At 40.6% G+C, this 16,576-nt stretch overlaps 1 protein-coding gene across 2 annotated transcripts in view; it reads right to left on the bottom strand.

The window, feature by feature from the left end:
• The window catches only part of raver2 (ribonucleoprotein, PTB-binding 2), a 67,208-nt gene extending 52,613 nt beyond the window's left edge, over positions 1 to 14,595 (bottom strand). For both annotated transcript variants that reach the window (XM_077534812.1, XM_077534813.1), the window contains exons 1-2: positions 14,252 to 14,595; positions 783 to 849 (exon numbers count right to left, since the gene is read on the bottom strand). In XM_077534812.1, coding sequence (XP_077390938.1) covers positions 783 to 849; positions 14,252 to 14,530 — 346 coding nt within the window. In that variant the 5' untranslated portion in view covers positions 14,531 to 14,595. The remainder of the gene's footprint in view (positions 1 to 782; positions 850 to 14,251) is intronic.
• Positions 14,596 to 16,576: the final 1,981 nt, after the last annotated feature.

The raw sequence follows: 16,576 nt of genomic DNA, 5'->3' as shown, positions 1-16,576 counted from the left end.
AATACGGCTTTGAAGGCCAATGTGAAGGAGCCACAAAGACCCAAGCATGTTTCTGCCCACAAAGGTCCTTGTGTTGAAGTGAGCGGTACTTCAATTAAGTTCAACAAGAGGGGAAAACAAACAAAAGTGCATTTAGGATAAGCACAAGTTGTTGGCCCAATGAGCTTGTATGATGTATTAACTAAGACATCTCAGCTCTTAATTGCCTACGTCTCCTAATCTAAGTGTTGTGGTGGTGTTGCTGGACTGGCTGTGCTGACTAAAAATAGTTGCTCTGTAAGAATTCCCTAGAAAGGAAAACTCTTTTTAAGGGCAGGGGGTCTGTGCTGTGCGACCGTGCGTGTGTGCGTGCACACGTGCGCGCATGCGGTCATGCGTGCATTTGTGTTATTTTGGCTTTAGAGGAAAAGGGAAAATCTTGGCAAGAAATGTTACTTTGATTTAGTAAACATTTTGAGATTAACCTTAAATCATAAAGATAATTTTGGCAGCAATAGAATCTTTTATACACATGCTGTATGCTCAACAATATTATAGATTGAACACTTCTTTTTTTTTTTGTTGAACTAAAAGCTGCTAAAAATTAAATATGCAAAGGCCAGTCAAATTTTGGTTCATGATTGTGTAGAGGCAATCTTTAATATAGTTTTTTAATACAGTTCAGAACATTAAATGGGAGCAAAAATAAAATTGATGCGCTCACGGTGTTGTTCTGGGAATGTGCTCTAAGATGTAATATATGTTTACAAGCAATAAATGTGTGTGTTGTGCGTGAGTTTTACCTGTGCCTTTATTGCGATCAACAAAGCAGTACTTAAGTTCATATTCTTTCAGGATTTCATGGACCTCCTGAAATAGGAGAGAGAGAACATTAGCCACACCATCAGGAGCCAAGCAAGAAATCATAGATTACAATTAAAATATAATTAGGCATTTTAAACATTTCGCTCTGCTGGGACAGATGAGGAAATCAATGCATTGCCTGTAATAGTACAGCAAATAAAAGAAAACAACCTTTAGAAAATAATAGTTTTTCCATCTGTTCTACAGTACTGCATGTTCTACTCTGTTGTCACCCTTTGAAAACAAGCTCTCTTATAGTTTGCCACAATGTTGCTGGGCTTCAATTAAAAATCGAAAACAAAGGAATGACGTCTCTGGAACAGTAGAAAAACCGTGTCATGGCTGCTTTTAAGAAGGAAAAAAAAAACATTCAGTGCTACACATCATATCATTCGCAAAGAGACAAAGCAACTGCCTCACACCATTTGAGAGCTTTCTAATATGTTTCTCTTTTCAAGCCCACAAACCACAATCCAGCCCACTCACAGCAAACAGCAGGCATGTTCCACATCAAAAATGGCCATGTAAGGCAGCCCACACAGACCAGCTCACTGGCTCTTGAAAATCAGAGTGCTGACAGTAAAAAAATAAATAAATAAATAAATAAAAAGATTGAGAGTCAGGATGTTTCTACTCAGTGACACATAGTCACAAATTTCTAAAACAAGATCAGTTTAATTTTGTGAGCTTTTGTTTTAAATGTTTCAAATTCAGGTTACAGTGGACGAAAACGATGAATTGATTACACAATTATATTTAGCAAATCAAATAATGGAATGCTGTTCTATCGTGCTACATTTTGACGAACTTTGGTTGCACTTGGTTCTAGTAATCTGGTTGAAAGATTATTCCCTCAGGGTGATTTTTTTTTTTCTTTCTTTCAATATGGTCATATCAAACATCTGTCATGCAGGCTATGCAAACGAAAAAGCTGAAATGTGTCCAGGGTTTTGTTTTGTTTTTCTCCACATTTCCCCTACATCAACTCAAACTCTTGAAGCCATCATATGTGTCACCTTCAACATCCCAAAGTTGCTGTACCTCTTCTCCCATCCAACAATGACATCATTTACAACAGTGGTAGCCAACCAACGGTCTGTGATCGGTCCGAGGACCATTTGGTACCAGGCCGGACGGAAATATGTCTTTTGTTAGCGGAGTATATACTGTAAGTCAATACCCCGCCCTGTTTATTGCCTTTATTGGGCTTTGTTATTATATCATAGACAATTGTGATATTACGGTGAGCAGCTGTGAGCTGTTGGCATATTTACTCGATCAGATGCGCTAGAAATGCTAATCAGAGCCAAGCTTGTCCTCCTCTACTTTGGTTTCCAAATTGAAGTAAACAGAAATTAATGATGCATAAGAAGCTAGTAAAACAGGGGTCACCAAATTGCGGACTGCGGTCCAGATCCGCACCCCGAGACCCTTTTATCTGGACCTCCAAGAATATTGAAGAATATTGACCTGCTGCCCTCCGGAAGACGCTACAGGTCACACAATACTAAAACCAACAGGCTCAGAGAGTTTTTTCCCCAGAGCTGGGTTCCTTTGACAGAGCCAGGGTCCGGTAAGCTCTCACTTTTGTTTTGTTTTTAGGGTACATACACGCATTGTCACGACAAACGTGAAGTATGGCTTGTCAAAAGTCAGAAAAGTAGACACTGAAAAGTGAATGCACTGAGGCGTATGCTTTAATTTTACTGGCATCTAGGTCTACGAGCCACGTGTATCTGCCTGCGAGTGCTCACTACGCGTGGAGTGGATTTTGGGTACAACACAAAAATCCTTTTACTGACTCCTGGCATGATCCTTATTTGTTTAGTGTCGGATTTAGTTTTGCTTTGTTTTATGTCTTGGTTTCTTGTGGTTCATGTCTTTCTCGTTTTGGTTTTGTGTCCACCTTTTTGTCAGCCGCTGTGTCTACCAATCAGCTCCCTCAGCCACTTGTGTTGTGTCCAGGTGTTGCTAATTGTCTCGTTACTTTGCTTGTATTTAGTTCCTGGTTTGTGTTCAGTTCTTGTTGGATCATTTCGTTTGCTGTCACCACTTATACTGGTAATCCTGTCTGTTTGTCGAGTCTATTAAACGTTGTGTGGGCAAACCTGTCTTCCTGGTAGTGATGGCAAAATGAAGCCCCGTAAAGCAATGAAGCCCTGCAGTGAAATGCTTCACACACACGTAGGGGCTTCAAGATGATTCATTTCCTCGACTACGCCATCATGTGGACAGAAAATGTATAACATGCTTGGTGCATGCAATAAAATGGTGGGGTGCAAATCATGCTCGAAATACAAAAGAATATATATTTGAAGAGTGTTTTAACATGAATTGTTCTGTGTTACTTTGTCTATGTTTGTGCTTATGCAACAAGTGAAAATGTGAAAAAATGAGGTAAAATAAAGTGCTTATTCATTTTTATTTAAAAACAATATTTTTTCCAAAGTTTTTGGACTCAGGCGGTTTCTTTTTGTGCATAGAATTTCACCTGCTTTTGAAAAAACTCTTTCACATGGTACTGATGAAGCAGGGGTGCATAGATATGAGACAGCAAGTTTGTATAAACTTGGAAGCGCATATTTCTGTGATTCCCAGTACTGAAGGGGATTTTCAACTCTGGGGATATTTTCTTCTCTTTCTTGCTGGTTCCTTGAACTCCATCGCAAAAAAAGAAGCTCGTCGTCGTCGGTCAAATCGAATGCAAAATGCAAAGAAGTACCGCAGTAAGGGACCCGAAAACACAAAAAGTGAAGGGGAATCCATAGCTTTTCTTTGCCGCTTTTATTTCGAACTACACTCAAACCTAGCGAATCATTTCCTGAATCAGTCACGTGGTACACCCGCTTCGCGGGGCTTCAAACGTCATCACGTACGTCATCGACACACGCATTGAATCGCCGTTCATGAACCACTCATCTACATTACTCGGCACACGCTTCAGGGATTCGACCCGAGAAGCACATCACTACTTCCTGGACGTCTTTCTGCATTTGGTCCACAACCAACACCAAGACCGTGACAACTCCGGAATGGTCAAGGAACGTTTGGAAGCAATGGCAGACATGCTATTTGAAGAGAAAACTTAAGGTCTGGCAAAATAGCCAGTCCCTGAGATGGATAGAAACGTGCATTTTTCTGCTTAATTCATATTCGACAAATGCAATATTATTCAGAATGCCTTTAAATACAACGCCTGTGTTGGTGGGAACATTAAAATGTACAGTATGCACTCGCATGAATACTACCAGATGAAAGTTCTTACTCGCACATGTTGAGAAACAGGCCACATTTGTGACTAATTTAGTCGCAGACTCTAGCCCTGGTGTAGAGGGAATTTTGATAGGGGGTAGGAAAAATTAGAACACAGATGTATAACTGTAGTTTCTTTTGTCCTCTTAGTGCTATGTTCACACTGAAAATGCTTAGACTTTGAATTAATTTCAGACACAAACCTACTCTTAGTTGGGATGTAATAAATGGGGTGGCTAATAAACATCGGGTTCAGGTTTGTGTGTGTGTTAAAGATGGGCTTTCTTTACACACCCCTTGGCCTCCTTAGCAGCAGTGACGGTGTCCTTGACCCACTGACAGTGTGACATGCTACAGAGAGAAAACACAAGATGAGGCCCAGGTCTGCCGCCCAGACAGGAAAACTCACAAGTCAAGATTACATACAGCTACCGCATTCACTATGTTAAACATATTCAGTGTTGTGTTAAAGAATTATGATGCTCACAGACACATTTTCAGAAATAGTCAATTCGTAAAATCTTTACATAGTTACCGGTATGTAATTTCAACATTTTTTTTTTTCTTAATATGTACCCTACAAATCAGTTAGGCTAGGCTGCTGTCCACCCTATCCTGTGACTATGCACTGCTAAGTGATGTTGTCAAAAAAGTGAATGGAAGGAGGACCAACATTTTCAAAACCATATGCATTGCTTGAATAATAGTTAATTAATCAAGACAATTTCATCACATTTCTAGTCATAATCTAGACTATTTCTTACTAGACCATGGAAAACAATTTCAGTTTGCTATAAGCCGTACCCTGCAACTGTTTGGCAACCAGTCGATGACATAGCCCACCTTTTAATGCATTTCAGCTGAGATAGGTTGCAGGTCACCTGCAATCCTAATCAGGTCAAGCGGAATAATAATTGGATGGATGGATGGATGGATGGATGTGTCTTTACATGTGCTTTATAACTGAAGGTTCCAACTACAAACAGTAATCACTTTTCCACCAAATTACCATTTTAACTGAGGGTTTGGGTTTCAAATTACGGTTGTAAAATTGGGTTAAAGGTTTCAAAATGGGATTTCAAACTAGGATTAGGATTTAAAAGTAGGATTTAATCTAGGTTGAGGGTCAAAGTAGGGTTTCAAATTCAAACTAGGGTTAGGGTTTCAAAGAAGTGTTTCAAACTACCGGTAAATTCCGTTTTGTTTTATTTTTATTTTTTTTATTTTTTTTATTAAAATCCAACCTTGGCCTCTTTCTTATGTGGGATGAGGAGTGCTGAACTACATTTCTGGTAGGAGTAGGACGACTACCTTATACTGTATGTCATCAATAGCCAAATATGAAATGAGCGTGGGCGGGTTTGTCGGTCTTGGCTTGACTACTCACGATCGTACTTGTTGTGAAGAGTAACACTGTTAATTTCATATTAGATTTTTATCCCACTTTAATAAAGCATAAAGAGCTGATATTAAGAATTCTGCCATCTGCCATACAGACGGATCATTTTTGACACATATCATTAATGTGACGTCAAGTGTAGTAAACCTCATGAAATGACATCAAGGAACAATCTACCTCCTCCCGCCTTGCTCCCCTGACTGTCAGTCTCCTAATGCCCCCTTAATGGGATGTGCTAGCATGTGAACAGAGGAGCAAAAAGCAAAACCTAAGAATTTGCCAATAGTGAAATGAGATGAAAAGGCAATAAATGTCACAATTGTCTGAAGGAAGGATGGACAAAGGAGCCGAAAAGAGTGGCGAAAAGAAGATACCTTTGATTGGCACAAATGTTTCAGGACTGAGACCGATTAATTTGGGCCATATTTACTTTCGTAAACACTGCATCCGGGACGTGACATTGTGCTTTTTGTGCGTCATGTTTTATGCACTTCATAACGCATTCCGTCCACATTAGAAGTCACATTTGTTTTTGTGATGGGAACATATAAAGATCAGATTTAACAAAAAATCTCAACTGGGCATCATATCCTGCAATGCAAATGTACAGTAGCCTGATTAAAATGCAACCCTCCTTGCTCCTTGATCCTTTTTCTACGACCCGCCAGTTGGTCTACTCTCACACTAATCAGGAAAAGTGAAATATGAGGATACTTCACAGAGTAACTATAACCAAGGATCCATTCATCCTATACTATGTTTTGTAATATGTTTTTTCTTTACATCAGTGATATTTTGAGTCATTGTTGGCTTCCTCCTATTTTGAAATCATTGCAGTTCTGTTTCCTGTGTTTACCACCCTTTGTTTTCAGGGCTGGAATGGCCAGGGGCCTATTTCACAAAGCATGTTCAACAAACACTGAGACTAACCCTCAACAGCGAGTTGACCTACCCAGAGATAGGAAACTCTGCGTTTTCGGTTCTAGGACAGCTTATTTGAGGTAGATTTATCAACACAGCATAGTTTTACCTGGAGTTACCACTACACTAAAAAGACCACATCATTGGAGCCTCGATTTGATGGGTCACCATGGCAACGGGGAAGCAGAGTGCGGCGCCACCCTATGCTTCCGTGTTTGCTTGTTTTTTGTTGTTTTTTTTCCCCCTCTCAACTGAAAATCTTAATCGATCATATGGCAAATTTGAACAGGTCATTAGAGAAAAAGTTCAACACCACAGCAGCTCACCATAGAGGGAGGCAGAACGTTGCTGCTCGGGTCAATGAGTATATATAAACATAAGTATAAATGTAATCCTTTGCAATCACAAAGCTGCAATGTAAGCGCATATGACTACGGCTGGTAATGTTGCAGATGTAAGGACTGATTAAGTTGTGTATGTAGATGATGGACTGTAATATGAAACGGTACCACTCAAAAAGATAACTGTTCGGAAATGGAAACATATCTATGTGCAGGCTGATAACAATCTCACGACGAATATTTAATTCCCTGCGCAATAATGCGGCACATTCATCAATAGGGTCATTGTAAAAAAAGACATGCCATGTTCGTGACAAGAGTGGACTTTATGCTATAGACTACAGGCGTATTTACGCAAAAAGTCGCCGCAGCGGACTGAATGAATGTGGAAATTAATTGTAGTGTGTGGCTGAAAGGAACCGGGGACGGAGGAAACCGCAAGGCTAATTGTGATAAACCTGCTACCGACCAGGGCCCGGTTGTTCAGTTCTCGGTTATTTTAACCACAGTTTAACCCCTAACCGTCAGTTAAAGTCTTAACCCGCCGTTAACTAACCGTCCAGTAAATATGCGTTGTTCAAAACATGGTTAGTTACGCCATTTGTTACCGGCACCGTCAAAGTTAACTGTGTCGTTTATGTCACTGGTTAACACCGATATATCCCACAATTCCTCTTTTTGTTTACTTCCGGGTCGGCGAAAGGAATGGATACTATCCAAATGACCCCTGGCACTCGCCAAAACGTTAATCAGTCAATTGTTGAAGTAATTTAGGAGTTTTTGTGACATTATGTGTTTATTTTTAATTAATCTTTCTTTATTTTTGTTTTCTTTCTGTCCATTTTTAGAACTTGTCTTAAAAAACAAATTTTTATTCTTTCTCTTTTGACTCAACATGAGACTTGGATTTTTATTACTGCTAAGAGGTAACGTGTGCTTAACTCTTCATCAGAATAATCACCAACATCAAAGTCAAGCCCTCGATAGACTCTTTCGTACGCTCAGTGGACATCATTAAGGCAGCATTAGCCACGAACACGTAGTTAACTACACTGTTAAAAAGTTAGCGGCGGTCCTTAGGTATGTTAACTTTAACAGAAAGTTAACAGCCGGTTAAAGTTAACAGAGTTTTGAACAACAAGATAACAGTGCCGTTAAAGTTAACGGTCGGTTAAATCTACTTAGCCAATGGTTAAAGCTATAACCGAGTTTTGAACAACCGGGCCCAGGTTAGGTCCAGAGACTGTTATTACAATAAATGACCGAGAGCTTGAATTACATCTTTTTATGAAACGGGCTAGAGTTACCTCTTTTTCTATGGTTTCAGTTACCTCCCTCTCCCAAACAAAAAATGAAAAGAGTTTCCCATATTTTCAGGATTTATTGACTCAGGGTTCTCACTAAACCCTGCTTTGTGAAATGGACCCCAGGTGTGCTGGGCTCCTTTTAAGGTCTGGTCTAATTTCCACTCCTCATCTGAACGTCCTGTGACTTTCACAGTACTGGTTGTACACTCTGCCTAAAATTATTCCAATTATTCCAAGTTTTTTACTAGTCCCTTGTTTGAAGTTTTTGTTACTTTTCTTGGTTGAACTTTGACTCCTCAATGTTTTGAGAGCTCAGCAGCTGCCACGGCCGGTCATCCATTGGTTTGCTTCTTTATTTGTTTGCTACTTTGTTGTTTGTTACTTTCACAACAATGTCCACTTCTGAGTCCTACGCCAGCCACACCCATAACAAGTGGCATGCAATTTTTTGTAAACCAGCTGGATTGTAATGAGAGCAGGACTATATTACTCTGTTTTCCATTATCTTTTATTATTTTTGCTTTATGATACTTATTTTGTAGCATAGTATTTACATTTGGAGCAGTATTTAATTCTGAAATGACATGGGCTGTTTCATAGATATGGTTTAACAACACTCTTCCAATATACTGTACAGTGAATGACATACTGTAGTGGTGGATCAACCAAAGCAACAGACTGGCAATGAAACTCCACAGCATACGAGCTACATAGACTCTTGTACTACTTAATGCGACACCAAAGCAACAATTGGAGCACACGTAAGTGTACGTTTTTCAAAATCATCGGTCTCTTGGAGGTCTTTGGGCGGACGTATCTCCCAAACCGTACGTCCTACCTTGGACAAAAGGGCATCCCCGGGCTTATCTTGACGGCAGCTTTCCAACGATGTCGATGCTATCGCTCCACAACATTGTGTTTTCCAGAGATAGAGGGCCGACAAACACGCAATTTTTACCTGGGATAGGAACCATTTGCAGGCAGTGTAAGTTTTTGAAATCATCCGTCTCCTGGAGGTCTTTGGGCGGCTGTATATCCCGAACTGTACATCCTACCTTGGACATAAGGGCATCCGCGGACTCATCTTGATGGCAGCTTTCCAACGTTGTCGAAGCTATCACTCTGCAACATTGCATTCCGGAGATAGAGGGCCGACAAACCAGCAATTTTTACTCGGGGTAGGAACCATTGCAGGCGGTTTAAGTTTTTGAAAATAACTCCTGGAGGTCTTTGGACAGTCGTATCTCCTGAACCGTACGTCCTACTGGGGACGTGAGGTCAACCTCGTACTCATCTCGACGAAAGCTTTTCAGCATTCCGGAGATAGAGGCCCGACGATTTCAATATTTCAATGTATTTATTCGCCATGGTGATCTAGTTTGTAGCCTCCGTGCTGAATGGCAGTTGCGGCAGCGGCGGAAACCCCGCGGGTCCCGACGACGTGAAAGATGCACTTTGAAATGAATCTAGGTCCAAGTAAGTTGTCCTTGCTCTCCTGTGCTGCACTTGTGGTCATGTTTGCTGTTGTTACTGCTATAGTGGCAATCCCACTACATGAAGCATACACACTTGGACAATATTTTTGGTATTAACCAATGAAAATCAGACATTGCTTGTGAATTGTGCTTCATCAGAATTATTCTGACCCTCAAGAACCTCAGACTCTCAAGACCATCAAGGTATTCTGGACAGAAATGTGATGCCCAGTGCCAGAAAGCTTGGCCTCAGTCCAGGACATGGGTCTTGCGTCAGGACAATGACCCAAAACATAGCTAAAAAGTCAAGAATGGTTCGATCAACAAATTGGAACATTGTGACGTATGGGCTCTGATCTACAGTATTTCCTGTTGAACATCTGTGGAAGAAGCTGAAACGTGCCGTCTGGAGAAAGCACCCTTCAAACCTCAGACAACTGGAGCAGTTTGCTCATGAAGAGTGGGCCAAAATACTTACTGAGAGTGTTTAATTGCAGTAGTTGCACAACGGTTGTCAAACAAAAGAGTACCATCATTTTTCATTTTTTTCAGACTTGTTCATGACTGTTTAATAAAAATAATTTGATGAACCGTAATTCAAAAACATTTCTCATTTTCATTGATTAAATACAATAAATGTTAATATTAAATTACTTATTTTTACTATATCTTTCACTATTAGAAGGGTACTTACAATTTTGTCCATATGTGGCGATAGTAATAATTGAGCCATAGAGATGGTTGATATATTACACTATGATGTGATGTCATTTTTAGTTGTAGTCTCCAGGATATTATCTCAATGAGGGACGGTCGTCTCAATATCTGCCTCACTCCGCTGCCAATCTCCTTTTCCCTCGGTGGGATTTTTTGGTGGGAGGGGCTAACATAAGGAGGAGGAGCGAGGAACAAGGACTGAGGAAGCTGTAAAGATGAGCCCGTCAACGCCCATATTTACTTCTGTAAACACTGCGCCTTGTGACATCTTGTTTTGCGCGCATGCGTGAGGAATAGGATGCATTCCATTTGCATTTGAGGTGATATTTGTTTTTGGATGAGGATCAGCATCTCCAAATCCGAGACCAAGGTCCTCAGTCGGAAAAGGGTGGCGTATTCTCTCCGGGTCAGGGATGAGATCCTGCCCCAAGTGGAGGAGTTCAAGTATCTTGGGGTCTTGTTCACGAGTGAGGGTAGGATGGAGCGAGAGATCGACAGGCGGATATCAGTGCAGCGTCTGCAGTGATGCGGACTCTGTATAGGTCTGTCGTGGTAAAAAAAGAGCTGAGCCAAAATACGATACCGGTCGATCTACGTCACCTATGGTCACGAGCTGTGGGTCGTGACCGAAAGAACGAGATCCCGGATACAAGCGGCCGAAATGAGTTTCCTCGGCAGGGTGTCCTTAGAGATAGGGTGAGAAGCTCGGTCATCCGGGAGGGACTCAGGGTCGAGCCGCTGCTCCTCCGCGTTGAGAGGAGCCAGCTGAGGTGGCTCGGGCATCTGGTTCAGATGCCTCCTGGACGCCTCCCTGGAGAGGTGTTCCGGGCATGTCCCACCGGCGGTAGGCCCCGGGGACGACCCAGGACACGCTGGAGAGACTATGTCTCTTGGCTGGCCTGGGAACGCCTTGGAATCCCGCCGGAGGAGCTGGTTGAAGTGGCTGGGGAGAGGGAGGTCTGGGTTTCCCTCCTAAAGCGGCTGCCCCCGCGACCCGACCTCGGATAAGCGGAAGAAGATGGATGGGTGGATGGATGGATTTGTTTTTGGAATGTCAACAAGTACATACAAATATGGGACTTGACAAAAGATCACAATTCTGCAGTGTGAACGTAACCAAAGTGCAAGCTCTCTGGTTCCCTCCAAACAATGTGCACACTTACACGGCCACTGGAGAAGCAGTCCTTCTCCAGTGACCACTGGCACAGTAGGCAAACGTAAGCTCTGGGCTCATTTCCCCGCATGTCCTGTTTTGGTGGTGTTGTTTCGGTGACAAATGTTTTCAGGCTGATACGCAGGGTTAGACATGTAAGCCTTTTTGAGTGGTGGCCCAATGAGAAGCAGTACTACATTCAAAACATAAAACTTGAAGTGTTCGTGATTATTTAATATTTAGTGTCTTTATACTGTACAACTACTTTATCACGTTGAAAATGTTGAAAATGTACTAACCCGTTTGGAAATATGCTGAATATGTGATTCAGCATATTTCCAAACGGTGGCCAAGCTAAAAAAAACAACAAAAAAACACCCAGCCGAGGATTTGTTTATTGATTTATTTTATGTACAGTATTATAATTTTTTTCAGTGTTTTGATTTTTGATCTTAGAGTCTTCATTTTCGGTTTTGGCAAAGAATGTTCATTTCGGTGCATCACACATTGCAATATTCAATATTATTTATGTGATACTATGTACTGTATATATTGCTTCATGCTTATGTCACTGATTGCTCTCTTCCTCCTGATTCCTATTCGACAAATGCTTCCTATAATGTGAACAGATGTCTCTTACACTAAACTCAAGCCCAAACACATGAGCAGTAAATGCATTAAAGCTTTCATTAATGGGGCTGCGGATACTGTAAGTAGATAGTAGATGGAGTCAGACAGAGGATTCATCAGACAACTTACAGTTGAGTTGAGTTAGTATATATAGGACCATGATGACATCCTTCCATACATCAATAATCTCATGGAGAATTATGTTAATGATGCTGATTTTGTTTTTCATTTACGACCCTCACTATTGTCAGTCAATAACAAATTTTGATTTTGCTAGGTTGTCATTCCTCTTTAATGTTCCATTCCTAACTATACAGTACTTTGTATGAACTGCAATATATACTGGCCTTTCCAAAAGTTGTACATGTGAAATGCAATTTGCTAATGAACAACTGTGTACAAAACAATAAACATGCAGCTAGTAAGGACAAGCTAGTAAGGCAAAAATAAATAACACAAATTATTTTCAGGTGACTCTCACACCACACCGGTAGCACTACCGAGCTCACTACCCCTGTCCTGTCCCATCCACTCCTATCCTGTCTCATTCTGTCCTTTTTGCTACTTGTTGCATAGTACTGCCTTGCTCGTCCACATAAAACAGAATCCAACTCTTATGTAACGTACTGTTGTCATATACTGTTGTTACTGTTCTCTGTTATTTATTGCGTTGTTCTCTTTTCTCTTTGTCTCCTCTAAAACCTTATTATTTCTGACTGCATTTGCAATAAATATAAATCACAATACAAATAACCACAGAGGGAGTATATCAAACTCCCTAACAGCAAATCTGTTCCGGCATAAAATGGCATTACTGAATGACCAAGCAGATGAAAAGGACAGTTTGAGAGAGAGAGAGAGAGAGAGAGAGAGAGAGAGAGAGAGAGAGAGAGAGAGAGAGAGAGAGAGAGAGAGAGAGAGAGAGAGAGGATAAGAGCTTGTGCAATTAACAGAACTGCAGTCAGTCAGTAAGTCACAGCACCCAATATCAAAAACAGACATATTCCTTTAAATATTTGGACAGATTTACAGTATGTGCACATTCAGCAGGGCAGTCATCATGCCGCTTTACTCAGGCTGCCGACACATATCACAATGGTTCTGACACACTGACATAGTGGAGAATGCAGAGAAAGACATTCTACCTCATCTAATTCCTTTTTCTTTTATCACACCTTTTCTCCTCTTGCAGTAAAACAGTCCTGCATGGATCAGCACAAATCCCTGTACACTGTCTCAGCAAGGTTTGTATGAGGACGACATCCAACAGAAAAAAACATTGAATGAAATACATAAAAAGAAAAGAAAATCAAAGCTGAGAGATCAAATGTGAGTAATTCTTGCATACCAGTGCATAAGAGGAATTTCAGACATTCATTTCACATCAAAAGTGTTGAGCTAAAAAGCAAGGGTGAGCAAAGTATGGTCCTGGGGCTACGATACGATGCACTTTGATTTTTAATCCAACCCACTGACCACATAAATTAGAAGTATTACAGTTTTGTAATAGTATAGTGTTGTAATATTTGCTGCTTTTTGTCCTAAATTTGGTTAATGATTGGTTATTCATTAACCTCAGTAAATAATTATATGGTTCATTTGACAATAACACTTTACAGGTTACATGTAGGCTACATTTAACATTATTTAATAAAATAATTGGTTAATGAAATATGATTTTAAAAAATTATTTACTGTTACTGTGTATCACTTACTTTTTTACATCTCATCTTTAAACAAATTGGCCCCATGCATCTGTCCATTTCGAAAATCAAATGTGGCCATATAAGCACAAAAATTATCTGACCCAGGCTTTGGTGACCATTGTTGGAGTTGCTCTTTTAAAAATTGAAAAAACCCTGCCTTATATGTGAAATGTAAATCAAAATCTATATGTACTGGTATACGAATTGGTGGATGAATGGTACGGCATCCACAAACGACTTTTTGGATGAACAAACTACAGCTTAGCACTTGTCACGATACCAGGCAGATTTTACGTGCAATCAATCACACTAACAAAATGTAAATATACTGATCTATGATGACATGTACTCCCATTTATCAGTTGCAGGACGAAAAGCGTCAAGTAAAACTATTTGACGCACGCACTGCATGGACGCACTTAAAACATATTGCGCTTCTTCAACTTGAACCGCACCGCTCTACTCTGACTTTGACTTTGCCAGCTGTAACTTCAAAAACAACTCTACCTGGTTAGTCGTGTCGGGCGGGAGGTTCTTAATGAGTATTTTCCGCCTGTTGCTAAGATCTTGGCGAGTTTTGGCGAGCCTCTTCTCTATCTCCTCCGGCTCCAGCTCGAGCAAGTCACGGAGGCTTGTCCTTGGCTCCGCGGGCTGCGCTCCCGCCGCCGCCGCCGCCTCTTCATCTTCTGGCTGCTGGCTCTCGGGGCAGTTCACCGGGAAAAGTGCACTCTCCCGGGCTAGAGAGGAGTGGACGTTCGGCGGCTGGATGGATGACGCTGCCGCCATTTTAGATGTCTGAGAGCAGAGTGAGCTCAGTGAGCGGGAAGAGCGAGAGGCTGCGAGCAGGTGGGAAGTGGATGAAGTGTGCGGCTGAGTGTGCGTTTGTGCGTGATAGTGAGACAGAAAAACTCCGCTCAACAAACTTGATAAACAATATTTTATTGCAAAATTTCAACGCTCAATGCAGTATGCAACAAAATAAACAATTTAAATAATAAATAAATTAATAAATTTATTTTTTATTTTTTTTATTCGGTCCTACCCTCAAAAATATATTTGTGTTACCTGACTATGGCACTGTACTGTAAAGTGACACGTTTAATACAAAAACACTGTAAAAGAGAATGTAAAGAACTAAACTGGTTTTATGAAACAATTATGCTGGAAGTGACAGACAGCCTTTAGGGTCACCAACCTTCCTGAAGTTGAACCTAAGAGCTAATTTTTGGCTACTGAATAAATTTTGGAGAGTAAATTTGACTCTATTTCGAATAAATTTAACTTAATTTAGAGTGGGACCAGGTAGACTCAGTTTAAGAGTATATCAGCAAATATTTACACTTGAAAGAGACTAAAATAAAGATTTAAAAAATATAAAAGTCACTCAAGGGTTGCGGAACGAACTCACAACATTCGGTTTGGAAGACTGCCACACTACCACCTGAGGTATGCCTCTCCTACTGTTCACTTATCGCCAAGAGGAGACCAAAATCACTGTTTTTGGTGTTGGACTTAGGAAGATTCCAACTAACATGAGCGATATACTAACACACAACAGGAGCTGTGTGTCTCAGGGAGCAGATCGACTGTCACCCAAGTTGAAGGTCGTGAGTTCGTTCCTCAACCCTTGAGTGACTTTTATTTGTTTTTTCAATGCTTTATTTTACTCTCTTCCAAGTGTAAATATATTACTCTATAACTGAAGTCTATTTGGTCCCACTCTAAATAGAGCCAAATTTACGCTACAGAATTTACTGTGTACCCCAGGGCAGCTGTAGCTAGATATGTAGTTTACTGCCATCAGAGTGTGAATGTGTGAGTACATGAATAATGTATCCATTGTGAAGTGTATTTGAGTGTCCTGAAAAGTGCTATATAAATCTGAGGCATTGAGGATAAGTGGTTCAGATAATGAATGGATTATGATGACGATGATGATGATGATGATGATTATTATTATTATTATTATTTTGAATGACACTGAAAGTCCAATTGCCCTATTCTGATTTAATGTCAACAAGTATATTTGAATTTTGTGACTGTCTATTTACATGTACAGTATGGTTCAACTGATAAATATAAATGTTTATTTGCACAGAACGTGAAACAATAACCTGCATTCACATTGCACATAAATAACTGCAAGCAAACTTGACACACAAAATATACAAGTGATTTGCCGGTTTCATATCTGAAGAGGTGCCATAAAGCACATCATTGACACCTCCAACTCATTTGTGCAGACAGCCCCCTCACTCTTACATCTACATGTTGAGCTTATTTTGTATGATCTGTGTGATTATAGCATATTTAAAGAGTTGAGGGCTTCATAATCCTTTCGACCAATTTACAATAAAAACATAAATGCACATTTGATACGATATGGGAGATAAAAAAAAAAATAGATATCAATGTGGTGACATCCAATGAACAATTTGTTTTCCACATATTTGGAAACCACTTGAGGCTCATGTTTGCCTTTACGGATATTGTGACTATGAATGGTTGTGTGCGTCTCTTCTCTCTATCCATGTCAGGAAGTGAATGCCAACCTAACAGCCAACTGAGCATGCCTGCCCACGGAGGGTGGAAATCTGCTCCTGGCAAACACTGGGAACACTGCAGAGCCCTCACAATGCCTGTGTAGCTTCTGCAGGCTGCATGAGTGTCTGACAGACACAGAAACGCTGTATAATCATACATTCACACTCACATAGGCCCACTAACATGTCAGGAAGCACACTTCAACCCACTTACAAAATATCTCCAGCACAATTATACCCTGGTCTTTCAAGAGATATTGAAATCAAACCCCATCTTCCAACCTCTATG

This window comes from Festucalex cinctus, chromosome 10, assembly GCF_051991245.1.
Source record: "Festucalex cinctus isolate MCC-2025b chromosome 10, RoL_Fcin_1.0, whole genome shotgun sequence".
NCBI lineage: Eukaryota > Metazoa > Chordata > Actinopteri > Syngnathiformes > Syngnathidae > Festucalex > Festucalex cinctus.
This window is presented reverse-complemented; position numbering and strand designations above follow the sequence as displayed.